The sequence below is a fragment of the Candoia aspera genome, chromosome 11, assembly GCF_035149785.1.
Source record: "Candoia aspera isolate rCanAsp1 chromosome 11, rCanAsp1.hap2, whole genome shotgun sequence".
Classification (NCBI taxonomy): domain Eukaryota; kingdom Metazoa; phylum Chordata; class Lepidosauria; order Squamata; family Boidae; genus Candoia; species Candoia aspera.
This window is the reverse complement of record NC_086163.1, coordinates 24,370,955-24,392,167: the sequence shown is the minus strand read 5'-3', so window position 1 is coordinate 24,392,167 and position 21,213 is coordinate 24,370,955. Positions and strand designations below refer to the sequence as shown.

At 53.3% G+C, this 21,213-nt stretch overlaps 1 protein-coding gene across 4 annotated transcripts in view; it reads left to right on the top strand.

Moving 5' to 3' along the window:
• The window catches only part of CBFA2T3 (CBFA2/RUNX1 partner transcriptional co-repressor 3), a 48,889-nt gene extending 28,980 nt beyond the window's left edge, over nucleotides 1–19,909 (top strand). Inside the window, exons 3-12 of one of the 4 annotated variants that reach the window (XM_063312814.1) lie at nucleotides 52–129; nucleotides 5,516–5,757; nucleotides 6,915–7,004; nucleotides 11,629–11,810; nucleotides 12,647–12,897; nucleotides 13,735–13,820; nucleotides 14,804–15,002; nucleotides 15,845–15,913; nucleotides 17,398–17,588; nucleotides 17,884–19,909. In XM_063312814.1, the coding sequence (XP_063168884.1) occupies nucleotides 52–129; nucleotides 5,516–5,757; nucleotides 6,915–7,004; nucleotides 11,629–11,810; nucleotides 12,647–12,897; nucleotides 13,735–13,820; nucleotides 14,804–15,002; nucleotides 15,845–15,913; nucleotides 17,398–17,588; nucleotides 17,884–18,213 (1,718 nt within the window). In that variant the 3' untranslated portion in view covers nucleotides 18,214–19,909. The remainder of the gene's footprint in view (nucleotides 1–51; nucleotides 130–5,515; nucleotides 5,758–6,914; nucleotides 7,005–11,628; nucleotides 11,811–12,646; nucleotides 12,898–13,734; nucleotides 13,821–14,803; nucleotides 15,003–15,844; nucleotides 15,914–17,397; nucleotides 17,589–17,883) is intronic. The other 3 variants (XM_063312815.1, XM_063312818.1, XM_063312817.1) reach the window with 3 other exon arrangements.
• Nucleotides 19,910–21,213: the final 1,304 nt, after the last annotated feature.

Sequence of the window (21,213 nt, the reverse complement as noted above, 5' to 3'; positions counted from 1 at the left end):
TCCCGCCACCTCTGGTCTCTCCTGATAGCGTATGTTTTATTTTACTTGCAGATCGTGAAGCTGGGCCGCCGATGTTTCTCCCCCGCGGCCGTTTTCATGGTTGCTTGAAATGGTCCATGGTGTGTCTCTGTAAGTAAGATGAAACAAACTCTCCATCTGGAGATCCAGAGGCTGGAGCTCAGCTTTGCTGGTCCCCTTAGAAGAGCTGGGGGGAGGGGGGAGTTGCCAAGCAGCAACATGTGGATGTGGGGGCTCGGGGAGGGTCCCTCCTGGGTCGGGGCCCCTTCCCGTTTGCTCCGTGCAGGTCCCTAGTTAGCAGGGACGTCTGTAGGATATGGCCCGAAAAGTCAAGGTGGCGGCTGCCACGGTGCGATCCGAGCGGCACCGTTTCCTTATCTGCAATGCACACAAAATGCACCTAAAAAAGGGGTGCGGTTTGGATCGCACCGTGGCAGCCACCATCTTGACCTTTTGGACCGCATCCTGCAAACACCGCTGCTAATTACTGTTCACTAGCCTAACAAGGAGTTTAGCCCAGATGGCTCTTCTTTCTTCTTAGGACTTTTGGACAATTTCAGTTTACTCTGCAACAGGCTGTGTTAAATTGGCACTCATTTCAGTTAGCGCCTATCTGCAAGGGATCCATGACATACATTTGTTATGAGAGAGACCCCGACGCAGCTGCACTGCAGAGTTTGCCCCTTCCCAATCGTCAGAGGGCGCAACTGGTCGAGTCGGGATAGCAAAACACTTTTGGACATCCTCCACTACGCTTGTTTCGGTTGTTAGTTGCGCTAGAACAGCGGTGCGGAGACCAAGCAGGTATAAGACATGTTGCGTTCCTTCCCTCCGGCGTTTGCCCTTCTGCATCTCGTGGCTCTGGACAAGCTGCCCCTTTGCAGCACGTGGAGTTCTGTCCTAATGCTCCTGGTCCTGCATGAGCCACTCAGGGAAGCTGGGCCAAAATTTTTGCATGGTTGTTCCCTGGGCCAGCTGAAATGTTTGTGGGCATTCCCTGCCACCACAAAGTCACTACTAAGAGGCTGTTCCAATCCTGCAAGTATAAGACCATGTGGAAGGAGTAATTCCAGCAGCATTGAAGCCAGTAACGCCACTCTGGCTGAGACGGGTCCAGCAAGCCCCCAGGACCATTCTCCCTAGAAGCCCCCCCTCCTCCAGAGACAAGCCCAGCAGGGCCGTAACAGTGACTTGAGCCGCCGATGCGCCCCCTGCGCCCTCCGCCCAGGGTTGTTGGCCACCCCACCCACCACCCCCTCCCAGCCTCACAGAATTCTAATTCTTCTCGCGCGTCTGCAGCACCGCTGGGGACCCTGTGTTAGAACCGGGGCAGATTTGGGGTCACGAGAGAGGAAGTGGGAAAAGGCTGTTCTGGACTCATGGGGGGTGGGCTCTGGGTGCCTCCTGGGTGGGAAGGTGGGAGAGAAGAGATAATAAACGACTGGAGGAAGAAATGCCTATTGGAGATAGAAAAGGTGATTGGCTCCATCCAGAGGTGCTGGAAGGGCTAAAGCTGAGATTCTCCTCTGAGTAACATGAATGACCAAAAGGCAAGACGGATCAAGAAGGAGCAAAGTGGTTATACAGGTAGCCCTTGACTTACGACCACAACTGGGACCGAAATGTCCATCGCTAAGTGAGGTGGCCAATGAGTCACACTGGATTTTATGACCTTTTTGCTGCGGTTGTTAAGCAAATCACTGTGGTTACTGAGTGAATCATGTGATCATTAAGTGAATCCGGCTTCCCATTGACCTTGCTTGTTGGAAGCCGGCTGGAAAGGTCACAAATGGCGATCCTGTGACCCCAGGATGCTGCAACTGTTGTAAGTACACGCTGGTTGCCAGGCACCCAAATTTTGATCACGTGACCGCAGGGACACTGCGACAGTCGTAAGTGCGAGGACCAGTCATGAGTCACTTTTTCCAGCGGTGTCATAACTCTGAACAGTTGCTAAACAAATGGTTGTAAGTGGAGGACTACCTGTACTGCATTTGGGGGGGATGACCTTGCTAAATTCATGTGTCATTCAGGAAGTGGTTGAAGGCTGGTGGTTCTCCCCGGCTTTGAGGACAAGCTGATTGTAAAGCCCCCTTTTTGGTTTGGCTTTGCTCTGCTTCGATTTTGCCTTCTTCAGTCATCTGGTCGGTTGTGTGTTCTTTAATTCGGTTGGTTTTTAGTCGAGCTGCCCGGCGTCGTCTGGGGACCCGGGTGGCCTGTGCATTAACTAGAACAAAAATGGAACAAACGTGCATCAGGTAGCCGGGAGAGGAGTGTAGGAGCAGCCCTTGGGCCCGCCCGGGCCCCGCGCTCCCTCGGGCTCCCGCAAGCAGCGCTGCCCCTCCTCGCCCTCCCGCGCGCCGCGGGAACCGGCGCCCGGGGCAGGACCCGGGACGGGCCTCCCGGCTGCCCGGCGCGCGCCAGCCAGGCCGGGGTTTGGCACCCCGACTCTCCCAGAGAATCCCCGCCGAGGACTCAGCCGGAGGGAAGCCCCCGGGCCGCCCCCGTCCGCGGAGCCCGGCCTCGGAGACACGTGTGGCGTTCAACTTAGTAACGCACCTGTCGCTGGAATAAACGCACTTGTGGCCGGGAGGTTATTTTCGGCACCTCTTTAGCGGGCGGCAGCCCTCGCCCGGCCGGAGAGGGAGCGGGAGCCGCGGCCGGGGGAAAGCGGCAGAAGTCCGGCCGGCCGCAGCTTTCCGAGCGGCGTCGCGGCAACGGCAACGGTCAGTGGCGAGGGACGAGCGGCGGGCGCCCCGGCGAGCTCGGCGCCTCCCCCGGCCTCCTGGGGGGACGTTCTGCGGGGGCTGGGGGCCTTCGGGGCCCGCCGTTCGGGGCGCGCCCTCTGCCAAGCCGGCGGGGGCCGACGGGCCCTTCTCCGAGCGCCCTTATCGGCGGAGGGGCTGCCTGGGGACTCTTCGGGGCAGCCGCGCCGCCCCTGCCGGCCCAGAACGCCCGCGGCTGGGAGGATGCGGCTGGCTGCGCGCGGTTCGCCTGGGTCAAGCCGGCCCTTACAAACCGCTGTCCGGGGAGGCTCGCGAGGAACAAGGCGAGGGGGCTGGGCAGGGGGCTGTTTTTCTGGCGTTCTCTCGGTTGGCTCTGGAAATACTTGGGGCTGTGGGCAGGCGCGCCGTCTCCCCTTTCCTGCCTGGACGAGAAGAGAACAAAAACTGCCGAGCGATGGCGAGGAGGGCTGGGGGCGGCAGAGGAGAAGCGCACTTGGGATGTTATTCCAGCATGTTGGAAATGGGAGCTCAGCCTCAGGTGGCTGGGAGGAAAGCCCCGGTGGAGTGTTCTCCTGAGGAGATGGGGAACAGCACCGGGCTGCGGATGTTTGCACGCAAGTAAACCTCCCTCTCTTTGGTGGGGCTGTCCTTCAGCAGGTAGCCTGGGGGAAGATCACCGACCTAGGCGGGCTTCCTCTCCCGGCTTTACCCCGGCCGCTGGATAGTTTGCACCGTCCTTCTTCCTTTGTTGTTCCTCTTGCATTCACAGCCAAGGTCCCTCTACCAGGAGTATCTCTCGACACCCATCTACTCGTTTTCCCAAGGTTGCGCAGGAGACTCTCCAGTGGGTGGATAGTTGCTCAGCCCCTCCTTTTAGAACTGGTTTCTGCAGGAAGGGCTGGAGGTCAGCCTTCCTGCTTGGTGTTTAACTGAACCTGTCACCTTCTTTCCATCTCCCAACTTCCTTTCTCAAGATGGTGGGGCACAGTTTGATTTTCGGAAGCCAGAAAACCCTTATGAAAATAGGTTGCTCTTCTCTTCTAAAACATATTTTTAATATCTCAATGCTCAGGGTGATTTTACTGACTTTATGGTTTGCTGGTTTATTTTCCTTTGTTCATTCTGTATCTGCATGAATATAGAATTCTTGGCATCCCCCAGATTGAAAGGTAGGATGCAATTTTCTTAGCAATTGTACAGAAACAGGTTGCCAATGTCTTCTTCTGGGATGGCCGCTCACTTTCCCAGTCAAGTCTACCACTCTGGGATTCCTTGCCAGTCCCAATCTGAGTACTAACCAAGCTTGAACCTTTATAGCTTCCAAGCCCAATCGAGCTCAGGCATGGCGAGGCCCAATGTCTGCTCCTGGTTTTCATCTGTACAGTGATGTCACTGAATGCATATTTAAAAGGGTCCATCTTAATCTCTCTGAGTTAGAGTTCACCTTCCAGATCTTACTTGATCTTACTCCTTTCTCCAGGTGGTGCTCACTCAGTTCCTTAAAGCCTTCTTGGTCCTTTTCAGTTAGTTCATCCATCACCTCCTTCTGGAAATTCCACAGCTTTGCTGGTGCTAAAGTGTGGAAAATCAGGGACCACCTTTGTTTTGGCTACATCTCCTTCTGCCTTCTCCCGGTGACACACCTGGCTGAGGTATCACACTCCATAATTCTAGGCCCATCCTTGCAGTAGGGGAACAAGCGTTTCTTGTCTTGGATCTGTTCTCCCAGCCTCCTACTGGCCATTCCAGCTTGTCCGGAGCAAAGCTTCAGACTGAAAGTGAATTGAGACATGTCCACGGAGGACCAGGCACTGCTGCAATGGGCCAGTCCACCTGATTCATCGAGGTCATTCCAATCACTATGGAATCCAGCCTTTTGCTTGAGGAGGTCTTCCAGCCCTAAAGTTCTAGGATGCTAAAAATGCTCGTTTGCTGTCTTTAGCAGATATTTCCAGTGCCAATCATTTCCCGGTATAGCTGATATTTGCATTCACACTCTGTTCAAAGTTCCATTCTCAAAGCAATAGCAGCTCTCGGGGCTTCTGGGGTTGGGGCAGGGGGGAGAGGGTTAGGATGGAACCTCTACACATCTCTAGGCTGAACCTTCTAGAGAAGCTTTTTCAACTTCCGTGTACACCTGCCTCTCATGGCGGACACTCTCTGCCCTTTCTAGAGCAGTCCTTCTCCAGACTGCTCCAGTGTTGGACTAAAATTTACTTTGTCCCCCCTTAGGTACGCCTTCCAGTTGAGAAAGAACCACAGAGCTTTAAAAGCTGATCTATAATCACATACGGGGTTTTGCATCAGTGCCCACTTCATCCAAGGTGTGAGCACCACATGCACATGAGAGGTTGGGGAAGGCTCCAGAGCAGTGTCTCTCAACCTTGGCAACTTCAAGATGTGTGGACTTCAACTCCCAGAATTCTGGGAGTTGACTTCCACACACCTTGAAGTTGCCAAGGTTGAGAAACACTGCTCTAGGGGGCCTGGGCAAAGCCATTGAGCAGTCATTGGGTTTGGGGGCCTGTTGGTGTGGTTTAATATAATACCGAAAGAAGTTCTACTTGGAAGGAAGATTAGGTGTTCGACTAAGATGGGCACCTGTGCACTTCAGGCCCCAGCAACAAATATTAGGGGAGATCTGGATCCTGGGGGGAATAACAGGACAGGAAGGGAAAGGGGAAAATGCACTTGATAATTCTACTTCCAGAGAACTTTGAATTTTCCATCTTGTCCCCCAACTCCCTCAGCGTTTTCCTCTTTCCTCACAGTAATGAATGGAAGCAGCCATTCTCCGACGGCGATCAACGGAGCCCCCTCCACCCCCAATGGCTTCAGCAATGGGCCAGCCACTTCCTCGACGGCATCCCTATCCAACCACCAACTTCCCCCAGCCTGCGGTGCTCGCCAGCTCAGCAAGCTGAAGCGTTTCCTCACAACTTTGCAGCAGTTTGGCAGTGACATCTCTCCGGAGATAGGGGAGCGGGTCCGCACGCTGGTGCTGGGCCTGGTGGTAAGTTCCAACCCACTTCGGTGGTGAGAGGTCAAAGATTCTTTGGAGTATTTGCAACTAGCAGCCTGAGTCAGATACTGCTGTAAAAAACATGACTGCTGGTCCCACCTAATACAGTGTTTCTCAGGCTCAGCGACTTTAAGATGGGTGGACTTCAACTCCTTGGCTGACTGGGGAATTCTGGGAATTGAGGTCCATCCGTCTTAAAGTCGCAGAGGTTGAGAAACACTGACCTAATCCAATTGACCCCATGCAGTGCAAAATCTTAAAACACCTGACAACCTGGCACATACAGGATGGTGTAAGCCAAGGTCTAACTCATCAAATGCCGGATGTAATCAGTCTGCAAGTGTGTCTACAGTATGTGTGTGTTTAGCGGCAGGTGGGCAGAGAGAAAATAAATGACTGGATTTGAAGGTACATGAGCCTGCTTGTTTTTGCTGCAGCAGATTAGCATGGCTACCATCCTGGAGTCTGTTGGCATGCAACATGCCTGGACCTTCATTTTAGTTCGCCTGCCTTACCCAACCTGCTGCCTTCCAGACGTGATGAAATTGCACTTCCCAGAATTTCCAGCACGTTGCTATGAAATGCATTGAAACATATCATGTGTCACCAACTTTCTCCCTGGTTCTTAGGTCTTCGACAGCAGCGGAAACTGATGCTGTGTGGAGTCCTTGGTGCCCTCTGAGCCTCTGAACCAGGCTCAGAGGGCATCAAGGACTCCGCAGTTCAACCCTGAGCCACAGATACTCTCTTTGATGGGTACTGGCGATGTGTGTATGCAAGGATGAATATGCGAAAGAAGGGAAAGAAAGGGGGGAATTGTTCTAGGGACTAGGAGACCTCTGGATGGTGGAAAGTAATGGGATTGGGAGAATGAAAATCCAAGGCAGAAATTAAGAGGGAAAAGGGGCTCAGCCCTTCCAAGGTGAGGATCTGGAAGCAAATTAGAAGCCAGCAGGAAGGGTGTTGGAAGAGCTTCCATGGTCAGTAACAAAGATGGAAATGGGTAAGAGGATTCGATGGAAAGCAGGAAGCCTCGGTGAGTCAGCGGAGAATTCTAAGGATGACCTTGAAGAAGACAGCCTGGATAAAGCCCCCTGTGGCTTCGTCATGAGTTCATCCACTGACCTATTTCGGGTTTCACCTTGTAGAACTCCACGCTGACAATTGAAGAATTCCATTCTAAGCTCCAGGAGGCCACCAACTTCCCCCTGCGCCCTTTCGTCATCCCATTCTTGAAGGTAAGGCTTGCACCCTGTGTGATTCGAGCCCCACGGAGTCTGGCATCAGTCACTCCGGAAGGGGAGCGCTGTTACCCCAGCAGCCCTTTTTCGCATAAACAGCTGAGATGGATCCCTGTGCATTTGGGTGAAGTGATTCTTCCAGCCCTCCCAAAACACACAAGCCCATTCATTTGAGGTCTTTGAGAGCATCGTGCTTTGGAAGACCCCGCTGGGTGGTCAGGTCAGCCACCAATAGGTTGTCATCCCCTGCAATCTTGGCTGGTTGGTTAGTTCTCATTGCAGGACCAGGGAGTCCTGGGAAAGGATGAGCCAGAGAGGAGCTGTCTTCTCCCGTGGAAAGTGGGTGGTGTTCCCAAGGATGCTTGCAAGATCCTAAAGGAAATTACTCCAATTTGACAAGGAGGGTCTGTTGCAACTGTTTTGCCTGAGGAAACTCCCAGGACAATCCCTGAGCCTGAGGAGCTGCTGCCAGTCTGGAAGTGACCATTCTGGTTAAATGGACAAACAGTTTGACTGGACAAAGCCATTCCCTTGCTCGACAGAGGATTCCTGCCAATCAGAACAGGTAGTAGAGACTTAATGGGGCAGAGGGTGATCAAGACATTCCCAGGAGTAGCAGCTTTGCCAAGCTCCCTCCCCACTTGGCTGTTGGCCCTTCTCTCCTGCTGCATTGATTTCTCCAGCCCAGCCAAGTTCTTTTCAGAAAACAAATAGTTTTGCCTGGAAGAATCGGATGATTTCAGAAGGCTTGCCAGTGCAAACCTCCTTTGGACAGTAAGAAAATGCTTTGTTTGGGAATCTTCTCGTTTTCTAAAGACTCACTGCAGTTTCTAGATTTATGGAGCATTTCTGGAGAAGCAAGTTGCTCTTCAGGAGAATTTGCCACTGGCACAGCTGTCCTCATTCTTCAGAGGCACAAAAGGAAGAAGCTGTGTCTTTCTCCTCTTCTCCTCCTTACCAGCGTCTCCCACCCACCCCATTCCTAATTGTCTGGGCAGCAATGTCCTAGTTTCCCAAGAAAGCACAGAACCCTTTCCGGACACAGAAGATTCTGTTTTCCCACAAAACCCTACAGCAGTGTTTCCCAGCCTTGGCAATTTCCAGGTGTGTAGACTTCCACTCCCAGCATTCTTATCAATAGTCATGCTGGCTGTGGAATTCTGGGAGTGGAAGTTCACACACCTGGAAATTGCCAAGGCTGGGAAACACTACCCTACAAGGTTATATTTCTGAGGGTGAAGCTGCACATTACCTTAAGTGCATAAGTAGCAGCAGAAGCTGGGAAAGGTCTCATCAGGGCCACCACAGTGGGACCATTGAGAGCACTTAATCCTTGGTGGCTGGGATGATGATGGTCATTCCTCTTCTGTCCCAGAACTGTGGCTTACTGGGGGAGGAGCAAGGGAAGAACCAGGATGAAAATGTTAATTGGATGCTTGACTTAGGATGGGTTCACACAACACGCTAGGCTGACAAGGCTGGGGGTGGGGCCGTGTCTGATTCAGTGGTGTTTGGGGTTCCAGCAGGTTGTCAGAATCCAGTTCGGTCATGGTCAAGTTTAACTTATTTACACATAGCATGTGGTGCAAACACGACGGTTGTGTTTTGTTCACTTAGGTTAAGAATTAGGTGTGTGGTGAACTCAGCCGCAGTGTGTAGTTTAATCCTAAGCAGAACCCAAGACAGCATCAACAGAAGGCTGATAGCCCTGAAATCACAGCCACGCACAAGGCTTCCAGCTGGACAACCGTGGGAGCAAAGGATTAAAGCCTCCCCAGTGGTCCAGCCCCGACCCTGATTCCTTCGTGTTATTTGTTAACAAAAGGCTCTTGCGCAGAGGCCAGTCGTGCGAGCAGCATCATGTCTAGATTGGTCCTGGGTCTGGGCAGCCTGTGGGGGGAACCGGCCCACCATTCCGGCTCTCTTTGGAAGTGGATTGGGGCTGCCTGCAAACCCCGGCGCCTTTCTGCCCGTTCTGACTCAAAGGACGCCTGACACACAGAGTCCTTCTCCGTGCCTCTGCTGCTCTCCAGCACCCGGCTCCCAGCTGTTCTCCACCCTGGGCTCCAGATGCTTCTCATTATGCTAACTCTAACCAGGCGGCCCCCAGCATGCCTTTCCCAGAGATGTTATTTATTTCTTTTTATTATTTTTCTTTCTGGAAATGTGGAGCGGAGGCAGAGAGGGAAAAGGTGGTGGTGGTGGTGGAGGAGGAGGAGGAGGAGGAGGAGGAGGAGGAGGATGTTTGCTGTCCTGGAATGCACAGTGGTGCATTTCATCAGCTCTAACGTGTTCAACAGATGGGGATTTGGCTGGCAATCAGCTGCCTAAATAGGAAACCAGGGTTGGCTGATGGCAGACACTCTGTTCGCCTGCTTAATCACTTCTACGGATGCTCTTCCTTGGAATGAAGCTCCGTGAGAAACTCGTTGGGTGGGGAATAAAGGAGGGGGGTCGTAGTTTATTTACAAACACTTTCCGCTAAAAGCACTGGGGATGGGAACGACGACCCCCATAGATCCAGACAGCCGTTGGAGGAGGGCCAGAATGCTGTCTACGGAACCATAGTAAGATGAGGCTCCAGAGGGGTTCCTGTTTCTCTGGAACAAGGGAGCAGCTTCCTGCGAAGGGCACATCCAGTCGGATCCTCTGGAAAATCTACAGAGGGGCAGAGTCAAGGCGTTGGGGTGTGCATACACACATGCCCATCACACAGTTCCCTTTCAGGATAAGCAGAGCACAGAAAAGGAACGCGACAGAGTAAAGCAAAGGATCTAAAGGCAAAAGGAAACAGCTAAAATTACTGTATGCCAACCCCATTCACGGTTCCATATAACCAAGAAGGCAGGCTTTACCCCCAGCTCTGCTTCTTTCAACTAATATTCCCTCCTTCAAAGATATGGCCTCTTGTCTACAGCCTTTCTACCAGTTTTTGCAAGTCTTAACGTTTCTCCATTTCCCGTCTTTAGTAAATCCTCTACCAAAGTAAGCCAGTTCACATTAACTTACTGTGAATCTTCACCATTTTATAGAAACACAAATACCTTGGGTTTTGATATCTTAATTTTCACATTTATACTCCTCATCACATCACAGAACCAAACATTTCCTGCAAATCACTCAAATTTATTTGTTTGTCATATTTTTATTACCGCCCATCTCCCCCACTTGGGGGAGTTGGGCAGCATACAAACCGGGAGCATATAAAGCATATAAAGTTGGAAGTCAGGCAGCATATAAATTACGGCTATATTATTATTAAGTTCTCCACCAACAACATAGCCTCATCTGCCTAGGAGAGCCCACGTATATTCACATCCCAAAGCTTTCCTTATCCATTTATCCATAAATACAGTAAAGAGTCAAGGGGACAAAACACACCCTTATCTTTCTCCCCACTCAATATTGAACCATTTGCTAAGCACATCTGCCTTAACTATCATTACATATCACTTTTCTCACCACCATCATCTACCTTCAACTCCGTATTCGTGCAAAACATTCCATCATTTAAGCCTCTTCACTTTATCATACATTTGCTCTAAATCTACAATCATACAATCATCCTTTTTCTCTCACATTCCTGCATTTCTCAGTGATCCACTGAACAGCAGACATCTGGGTTGTACACCTGGTGCCCATTATAAAGCCACACCATGCCTCCCTAGTTTGCTCACTGTCACCTCCTGTATCTTTTCAGTCCAAATTCAGCCAAAAACCTTCCCAGGCACACTTAGCAAATGAATCCTCTGTAATTTTTGCATTCACTGCATTCTTGCTACTCTCCCTTTGCAGAGGAGAACAATAACAACTTCCTTTTATCAGGCACAGATGCTGTCTTCACCCGCCATCAACAGGTCACACAGCCCCTGGGGAGAGGTCAGGTGCAAAAATATTTAATTATGCCAACATTAGAAACAGTCTAGAAATGCTCCAAGCAGTTCCATGGTGTGTTATCAGGGTTCTCCAACCAGAGAGATTCTCTCAAAATGCAGAAACATCTTAATTCACTGGAAATAAGAACAGGAAACTTGCAATGGGCCAATGGAATTGCCTCCCCATATAATGCTAATGATAAAGGTAAAGGTAAAGGTTTCCCTCGACGTAAAGTCCAGTCGTGTCCGACTCTAGGGGGCGGTGCTCATCTCCGTTTCTAAGCCTTAGAGCCGGCGTTGTCATAGACACTTCCAGGTCATGTGGCCAGCATGACGACACAAAACGCCGTTACCTTCCCGCCGAAGCGGTACCTATTGATCTACTCACATTGGCATGTTTTCGAACTGCTAGGTGAGCAGGAGCTGGGACGAGCAACGGGAGCTCACCCCGCCGCGCGGTTTCGAACCGCCGACCTTCCGATCGGCAGCTCAGTGGTTTAACCCGCAGCGCCACCGCGTCCCTCTAATGCTAATGATACCGGTTATAATATAATGTCTGTGATACCGGTTACCCCGTGATACTGAGCTGCTGACCTGTAATCGATAAACCACATTTTTTAACAAAAGCTTTCCTGAACATTTGCCTGTGGGCGTAAGCCTGGAAGGATATCTCTGAGAACGTTGGCACCGACCAAGACCAGGCTGCCCCCTTGCTCCGTCTTCACAGCCTTCTTTTGCCCCTTTAGGCCAACCTGCCCCTGCTGCAGCGTGAGCTTCTCCACTGTGCCCGCATGGCCAAGCAGACCCCCGCCCAGTACTTGGCACAGCATGAGCAGCTCCTCCTGGATGCCAACGCCTCCTCCCCCATCGATTCTGCGGAGCTGCTGCTGGAGGTCAACGAAGGGGTCAAAAGGCGGACGCCAGACAGGTGCGCAAGCCTTGAGCAAGTGGGAGGAGGGAGGGGCGGGTGGGAGAGCCTTGCGCGGCATTAGTCCTGGGGAGTACCTTGGACCGGCATTGCGCCTTCCAGAGGCCGGGCCCTCATCCAGGAAGGTTACGGTTGAAAACAGCAACAGGGAGGATGATAAAGGAGGGTCTCCAAGGCAGACTGTGACCACTGAAAAAAAGACGGATTTACCTCTGTCCTTGTCCTTTTGGCGCCCATCGTCAGCAGGGACCTGTGTCCGGACATCTCTGCTCGTCGGGATGGACGATGGTTTTCTCTGGCAGACAGTGGGGATCCAAGCTCTCTGGGGCAGCTCCCTCCTGGGAGCGTGAGGGTCAGGGTTAGGCTGGCCTGCCCCAACTAAGACACCCTTCCTGGGAAGCAGGGAGCACCAGTCTCCCCACAGCTCCCATTTGCAGAGTGACAGAGGCTTAGAGACCCCACAGCTCCAAAGGTGTATCGGTGAATTCACCAAGCTTTCAGGTCGGCCTTTACCCAAAGCCTGTCGCCTTCAGACACCATTTTGGACATGACCAAAATGAAGTGGCTGAACTGCAAAGGTTCCTCCTGCAGAAGAGCCCAGCGGCCTCTTCCAAGAACCAGCCGGTTTGGGATGTCAAGGAAGAAGCATTAGAGTAGGGTGTTCCAGGAGGGATTTGCCATTCAGTCAGCTGGGTGAACCTGGTCATTGGGTGAAGCTGGAATGGGCCGTGCTCAGGCACCCCATGCGCCATGTTTGGCTAACCCACCTTAAAAGGCCTGGCCTGCTTGGTGAATCCGCCAAAGTGCATTGACCATAGCGTCTCTTTGTGGCCTAGGACCAAAGAGAATGGCTTGGACCGCGACTCCCTGCATCCCGAGCATCTCAGCAAAAGGCCTTGCACCCTCAGCCCTGCCCAGCGGTACAGCCCCAGCAATGGGCTCAGCCATCAGCCCAATGGGCTGCCCCACCCCACCCCTCCTCCCCCCCAGCACTACCGCCTTGAGGACATGGCTGTGGCGCATCGCTACAGGGATACCTACCGCCCTCCGGACCCTCGGGACCTTCGGGAGCATCCCCGGCCAGCTGGTGAGGAGGCGCAAGGGGGGCTGCCAAGGGATGCTGGGTGGGATGGAGAGAAAGGCAAATGTGGGCAGGGGTCCAGCTGGGAAGGGTGGGCTTGGTGGGCATGCCCCCCAAAAGAGAGGTAGCTTCAGCACTGCAGGACTGGACCCAGGCAAAGTTTTGGAAGGCCTGGGAAGAATCAGCAAGGATGGCCTGGTGTACAAAAGGGCTTAGTTTAGGCTGCCCACCCCACCCTTGTCTCCTCCCCAGGCTTAAATGGGAGTGGCTTTAATGGGAAAACAACCCTTGTCAACCAGATGAAGATGCCTTGCTTCTACTTCTGCAACCAGAAGCTCCCACCCTTTATGAGAAGGGCGCCCCTGATGGTCATCTTTAGCAAATGTCCCTGCCTGGCAGGGGTCCCAGAGCCCCCTGCAAACCCTCAAAGCAAAAGGAGTCCCTGGGACACCCTACCTCCATTCCTCCCAGATTCTAATTTTAAATACGACAGGAGAAACTATGAAATACCCAGGGAGTAATCATCCTAGCTCTATTTAATGAACATCATTTGGTTTAAAATAACATGAAAATAAATGTCAGCTTTTGCCCCACCCTGCCTAGTTTTGGGAGGCCACCTGAGGCATGCCAGCTACAGAACCCCGACTCTGGCATCCTCCAGGTGTACCGAGAAGGCTGGCTAGAGAGTTTAAGGAAAGGGCCACTCCTGGGTCAAGCCAGCTTTCAGGAGCTTGGGTAAATGCCCCCCTGGTTCCTCAGGGACCTGAGGCTTCCATAAGAGGCTGATGATCTTTCCTCCCACCCCCACTCCCACCACCCACTGATGACGCTTCATCCCTGCAGGCATTCACAGTTCCCGGCAAGAGGAGGTGATCGATCACCGGCTAACCGAGCGAGAATGGGCCGAAGAGTGGAAACACCTCAACAATGTACGTGCAACATTTTGGTTATTTATTTATCAAATTCGTTAGCTGCCCATCTCGTATGTGTGACTCTGGGCAGCCCATGACAGTGAAAAACATCAGGAACCGTAAAAAGTATAAATACACCCAACAACGTCCAACTATACAAAAACCACTATTAGAAACTCAATGAAACATAGAACAGAATCACAGCCAGCAGGTGAGTACCGAACCACACGTCCCATTTAATATAGCCTCAGCGAAGGCTCACCACCACTGTGGGACCCCCTGGCACGATGCCACAGGCAAGTCTTTGGGCCCTTCCTGAAGGCCAGGAGGGTAGGAGCCAATCTAGCTTCTGGGGCAAGGATGCTCCAAAGGGTGGGCGCCACAACATCAGTTCCTGGCTTTTCCTAGGCAAGAAGCTACTTTGGGAATGTTTGACCTTGTTGCCTGGCCTTCTGATCAAACCAGCAGAGGCTTGCAAAATTGGGAAAAGTCAGCAGCAGGTCCTTCCCTGCTCCAATCCAGTGCACCTGGAAGAATCCATCTGGCTTCATTCTTTTGACTTAGCATCCCACTTTTCTGCATGAAACACTCTCAAGATGGCAAACAAGAGATTGTTTCCTTGTTTTTAATCATTTCTGCCCTGGTGCATTCAGCAGATGCAAACTGCAATAAATCGCTGCATGAAAAATAAGCCCCAAGGTTCAGGAGGGGCCAGAAGAGAAGGAGAGATTAGGTCGCCTCACATAAGGGCCCAAGGGTGCCCTTGGCCACTTGCAGCTGATCCCGGGGCTGGCTGGGTAAATGCGAGTTCCTCTCCTTCAGAGCTTCCAGGGGAAGGGGAAGGGAGAGGAGGAGGTGGAGAACGATGCCTGCCTGCCCACTTCCGTCGTGAGCTGCACAAGGAACTGGAAGAGGAGGCCGCACTAAGCTCAAGGGAGCCTGGGCGGAGAACGCGCTCCCCTCCTGGGATGCCCAGACTCTCATGTATGGCCTCCTCCCAGCAGCTCCTGAACTGCATCATGGACATGGTGGAGAAGACTCGCCGGTCGCTCACGGTGCTGCGCCGCTGCCAGGAAGCCGACCGCGAGGAGCTCAACCACTGGATCCGCCGCTACAGCGACGCTGAAGACATGAAGAAGGGGTCGAGCCCTGCCAGCCGCCCCCTCAACAGCACGGCCAACGTCGAGGCGCCACTCCTAGGTACCCCAGCAAGGGCGAGTCGGGCTCAGGCGGCCCCGGTGGGGGTCCTCAGAGGGCTCCTTGACTGGCTCCCAGAGAGAGGCTTTGGTCTGCTGAGGTGTGTCCCTTCCACCCTCCCTGGGCCCTCTAGAGTTGGCACTTTCCAATGGCCCCCCTGAATAAGCCAGAATCAGCTGGGTTTGCAGAACAAGCCAAGTCGTCAGCCATGTTCTGCAGACCAGGGAGGCTGGGCTAAGACCTGTGGAGACAGACCAAAGTGAGCCACGTGGTGGGCTTAATGCCAGGTTTAACCCAGCCAGGGTCTAATGAACTCTTGGAAGTCCTGGCCACCGTTCTTGGGTATGTTCTACCAGCTGGAATGGCTTTAAAGGGAGGTTGCACAAACACATGGGGTCACATCCTGAGCAGGAGCCTTTGTGTGGCTTTTAGCCATGATCCCCACTTGGCACCACCCTGTTGCGCACCAGGGTCCCCTGGCCTTCCTCCCTGGCATCCGCTTGTTTCCAGGCAGCGCAGCCTGCCGAGCTCCACAGAGCTGGACCCAGCGGGCCGTTTGCACCTGATGAACGGATCCTTGCTGCCAAGATCCCCACATGGTATTTTGCCCCCTGCCCGTACGCAGGTGCAGCTGGGCGCCTGCCACCCCCTTGTCTCAGTTTATCGTAAAGCAGATGCTTAACCAGACGCAGCCGCTGTCCTGCCTCCCACCCTCAAAGGTCCAGTCGGGGGGCTGATGTGTGTGCTTGCACAACACTTGGGCTTTTTAAAGCAATAAATACAAGTCAGGTATTTATTCGTTCAACGTTTCCTAACAGATTTTTCTCATTCTGCCATTTCCCCAGATGCTCATCGAGAATTCGTATCCAGGCCCCTGTCTGGCTACATGCCTGAGGAAATCTGGAGGAAAGCTGGTGAGTTTTGGGGGAAGTGAGGAAATGCTTTTCGTAGAAACTTGGCTCTCGTGTCCTCAAGCAAAAGCCAAAAAAGTGGCGGCATGATCGATGCCTGGCCCATCACCTCGATCGAGAACTGGGATGGCTGCCGCTACTCTAATTCGGGTGGGTGGTCCAGCCTGCAGGCCTCCCTTTGCTGAGCACGCCCAGCACAGTGCACCAGCGTCCCTTGTGCCGGGTCAGCACAGTCCTCCTTCCCCAGCTGGGGACTGCCCTTGGGCAGAGTCGGAAGTGTTGGTGGGGCCGCTCTTGCGCACCCGCCAAGCTCTACAAACCAGCGGTGATAGTTCTGCTCCATGCCGTCTGGGGAACCTCAAAGCAGGCAGGCAGGCAGGCATGGCAAGGGGAGGAACATCTGGAAAGGGTAACGCGGGGTCCATCAGATGCTGGTTTTATGGGGCTCAGCCGGGAAGCGCCCTGGGCTGGCCAGTCTCTGGGACCGTCTTTGGCTGGGAATCGTTGCCACCCCGCCTCCCAAGGCAGCAAATGCCTGGCCTGGCTATCTGAGATAGGTGGTTCTGTCATGGTTGGATTTTGCCCATCCGCCACCCAGAAACGGGTGCAGAGGACTCAGTGGCCAGCCTTCTCTCTGCACAACTAGGAGTGGGGTGGGGTGAGCGGCTTGGTCCCCGCAGGGTGGAGTGTGGCCTTCTGATGGGGAACGGAAGGCCTTCTCGGGAGGTGCGGGGAAGGTGGAATTAAAGTGGCCACTTTCCCCTGAAGTGCTCTGCAACTGTCTTTGCACAACCTCCTTAGCCAAGTTGGTTAAAAACGTAGCTAGTGGATCCTTTCATACAACCTGTTTACTTGTTCAGCATTAGCCTCGGTTAGCTTCTCTTGCAGGCTGGCATCTTGGGCAAATCCAGGCCATTTGGTTAGTTTGCAGCATAGTGGGTTGTGTGAACCCCCAAACTGGGTTAATTAGTCATCAGGCAAGTTGTGTGGTGTGAATGCCATCTTGTGTGGCTTTTGCTCGTCACATCTCAGTCAGAGAGAAAGGATGCTTTGCGGAGCATTCGTTGCCTGCAAAGTATCCTGGGGCTGCTGAAACCGTCTTCTGGAACAGGGTGGGCAAACTTGGGTGGGCTGCAGAAAAGATGCAGCGGCATCACACAGAGGGGTGGAGCTGAGTTCAATGGTGAGATTTGCTTTTTAACTGTGTTGTGCCTATTTTAGGGCTTATGCTATACTTTTTAGGTTTCTTGCCTGAAAATAGCTGCCAGTTTTAGCAATCACAATCAGGGTGGCCTAAAAGAGCCGCAGAAGGGGACCTTGGGGAGCGTGGGGGCCCCTGGGGCCACAGGTTGACCATCCCTTTTCCAGAAGATCTCAGACCGCCTTCAGAGCAGCAGTGCGTTGCTCTCTTGATGTTGCCGCGTGCGTGTCTGCCCTGGCCAAGCACCCCCCCGTGATTTCTGCCTTGCCTGCGCTCTGCCTTTCAGAAGAAGCTGTGAACGAGGTGAAGCGGCAGGCCATGTCTGAGCTGCAGAAGGCTGTCTCGGACGCAGAGCGGAAGGCGCACGAGCTGATCACCACGGAGCGGGCCAAGATGGAGCGGGCCCTGGCCGAAGCCAAGCGCCAGGCCTCTGAGGACGCCTTGACCGTCATTAACCAGCAGGAGGACTCCAGTGAGGTAGTGACCCTCTCCAGTTCTGACCTGGAGCCTGGCGCCCGAGTAGCGGGCTGGAAGCAGCTGTGACCCAGAGGCGGGCGTTTGTTGGTCTCGTGGCTCCCCACCCTTGGTTTGGCCTTGTCCTAAAATGTAGGAGTTGCACACAGTCTGGACCGCAGCCACAGCCCTTTGTGAACGCCGCCACGGGAGAGACTGACCGTGTGTCTGGTGGTCCGGTGAAGAGTAGAGAGCCTCTGACCCCCCACGCTTGTCTTTCGGTCCACGCTGATCTGTGTGCTTTCGCCTTCTCCTGCAGAGCTGCTGGAACTGCGGGCGCAAGGCCAGTGAGACCTGCAGCGGATGCAACACCGCGCGCTACTGCGGCTCCTTCTGCCAGCACAAAGATTGGGAGAAGCATCACCACGTCTGTGGACAGACCCTCCAAAGCCTCCAAGCTTCGGCGGGGGCAGCCTCTTCCGGCATGGCAGGGCTGCCCGTGGCTTCTGCCCAGCCAGACGTGGTGGCCGTGACCGCTTCCATCCCCAGCGTAGCCGTGGCAGGCAGCTCCAGCGACCCGGGCTCTGCCGCAGCCTCGCGTTCGGGCACGCCGGCCACCCCGGCTCCTTTGGACGCCACGTCCCGCTAGGCGGCAGGCGAAAGGGGAAGGCGACCGTCCCTGCCACTGCCGCCGCTGCTGCCGCTGCTGCCGCTGCTGCTAACACTTCTCTCCAAATGAAAAACAAAACAGAACTGCATTCAATGCAAATCCTCAGCTACCTGACACGCATTTGACCTCCGGAACAACCTCTAACTCACACGGAATCCTCAGACCTGGCTTTAAATGGAGTTAAGGCACGCGCCGACCTTCTCCAATCGCTCGTCCGTTCTTTTGAGACGGGGATGATGAACACTCTGCTTCTTCCTGCCCATAGGATTTGGGGGAATTTAAGGTTGTTGGGTTTTTTTCTCCTTCCTTTGTTTTCTTTTGCGTCGTCGTCGTCTTCTCGGATGAGGAATTTGCAGGTATCCCCACCTCTGGACTTGGGGACAGGGAAGGAAAGCGGGAAGGTGCTTCCACCCGTCTTCTGCCGGAGGCGTGTTCACGGAAATAAAAAGGATGAAAACCCCTTCCGGGAAAGAAGAAGGGGGAGAAGGCAGGGAAAAACGGATTTTCAGTTACAAAAAGCCAGCCTTTTTTTTTTCCTTTTTTGTAAAAAAATAAAAATAGACAATAAAAACATCAAACTCTTTGGCTTTAAGTAAAACAGAAAGAAAAAAAATCCAAAAAGTACCCAACAAAACCAAGTAAAGGAAGCTTACCTGTAAACTACCTTGCTAGTTAGCCAAGAAATACCAGTTTCACCTCTGCTCCAAAGGAAATCCAAAAACAGGAAAAAAAATCCAGACTTTTTTCCACTGCCAAAGTTTGTTTCTTCCTCCCCGCCCCCCATTTTCTTCCTTCAGTCGACTTCTTCCTCTTTTTCCTCAGCACGGAGGCTTTATTTATTAGGCTCTTGTGAACGGAGGGAGCGCCGCACCTTTCTGCCGCTTTCTAGCCCGGGCAAGGCGGCGGCGGCGGCGGCGGCGGCCTTCCGCTCCTCTGTGTTCCTGGAGGGGGGCGGGAGGGGGCGGACCTGTGTGCACGTGGACCTCGGCCTGTTCCGATGTGACCGCGGAGGACAGACGTGCAACTGTGGGATTCAGAGAAATTTTCGTAGAATAAAGCAAAAAACTAAACAAAAGCATCCACCACTTTTGTGAGTGTGTGTGTGTGTGTGCGTGTAAGAGAGAGAGAGAGAGAGGAAAGGGTGAGGCAGAAGTGACTCTATAAACTCCCTTGCTTGGTGGATTATAAAAACCCGTTGTGCTTTTTTATATATATATATATATATCAAAATCTGTTGTATTAAACAGCCACCTGCACACCCACCACACAGCCTGTTCCAGAGAGACCCGTGAGATTCGCGTATTTCCACCTGCTCTCGGCTAGTTCGGTTCCAGCTCCTGAGCAGGAAGTCACTGTAACCGCCCGGACTTTTTCACCTCTACCTCTCTCTCCACTCTCCAAAATCCACCCATCTTCCCAGGTAGTTTCTCGCAGTTCCCATCTTGACTTCTTCCAGACCCACCGAAGAACCGAGAGGCATCTTTCATTTGCTCCTCCGCTTCTGAAGAGGGGGTGCCAGGCCAGCCGAGAGACAGCCCGGCTTCCGTGTCCCCCGGGCTGATGGCAAGCGACTTCGCAGGGTGACCCTTCACCTCCATCCTGTTCCTGCCACCTTTGGTCTTCCATTGCCATCCTGGTTTCATCACGCTTTTTCCAGAGGAAACCAAGAGATGCTTCCCCACGGGGGAGGAGGGGAGGAGGAGGAAACCGGTGTCCAGTGGTCACATTCCTTGCGTCACGGTACAAAGCACCGAGGACGGGAGTGCAATACGGGGGGAACGGCATGGCTGCAGGGAGTGGGGACCCCCGACAGACTGTCCAGCCAGGGGCTCAGGGCAGAAATGTTGTACCTTTAATGTGAATGTAAATAGTCTTTGCAAAGGTTCCACGTATACTGCTGATGATAGGAATGGTGGTGGTGGTGGGGATGATGGTGATAAAGAGACATTTTTGCCAAATAATGAAAACATAACCACTGAAGTATGTAAAAGTTGGGGAAAATAGGTTTTTCCCAGAAAGACAAAATGCTGTGCTCATGAGAAGGTGTAGTTTTCTGGAAGGGCAGAACTCTGTTTGGCCTTTTTCCAACGAATCTTTTCTATCCCCCTTAAACAGCCTTGTCCAGCTCCCTCCCCTTCCAGTCGGTTGGTCTGCAGGGCCCTCGGAGGCCCTTCTGGCTGGGCTGCATCGGGGTTGCAGCCAATACCTCAAGAGGTCATCAAATGGGACAATGCCGCCATGACTCCGTCCACTGCCCGGGGAGCTTCTGTCCCTCCATGGAACTCCTTGCGTCCATCTTATGTCCCTCCCCCTCTTTTGACTCGTCCACCTCATCAGCACAGGGTCCCCTCCAGCCTGGAAAAGAGGGGCAGGGAAAGAGGCTGAGCTCCCTGGAGCATCGCAGGTGTTTTCTCTGTCTTATTTTTCCACCCCCCCCCAATTCAGGCCCTTCCTTCCTGGGCCTTCTGTTCCCCCCAAATGCCAGCAGCCCTACAAGTCTTCCTCCCCTGCGCCCACCCTGGAGGCACTTCCTTCACCAGAAGAAATGGTTCTTCTTGCAAGGGGCTCCTCTCTCTTGGGTAGACAGAGTTGCATAATGTGGATGGTGGGTTCTCTTTGCGCGGCTGTGGCTGGTCTTTCTCCCTTAGAACCAAGGAGGGCCTTGAGCAGAAGAGAGCTTTCCGCTTTGGAAGCCCTGGTGTCCTGATCCTGCGCTGCGCAAGGTCCCGGTCACTGATTTCAAGGGGAAACAAGATCAAGTTAGTGAGAGGGGCTCTCCTTCTCTTCCTCCTTGGCCAGCCTGTTTACTGGCAAAAGAACCGAATCAGCAATCTGCATATGCTCGGCCGTTCTTTTTAAGACCTCCAGAAACCATCTATAGAACATTGGTGGTTTGCATACTGCTGGTCCCCTCAGGGTCTCTGCCTCAAAAGTCCTGGGCTGTTGGGGCTGGATCGTCCTGTAGCCCTGGAGACATGT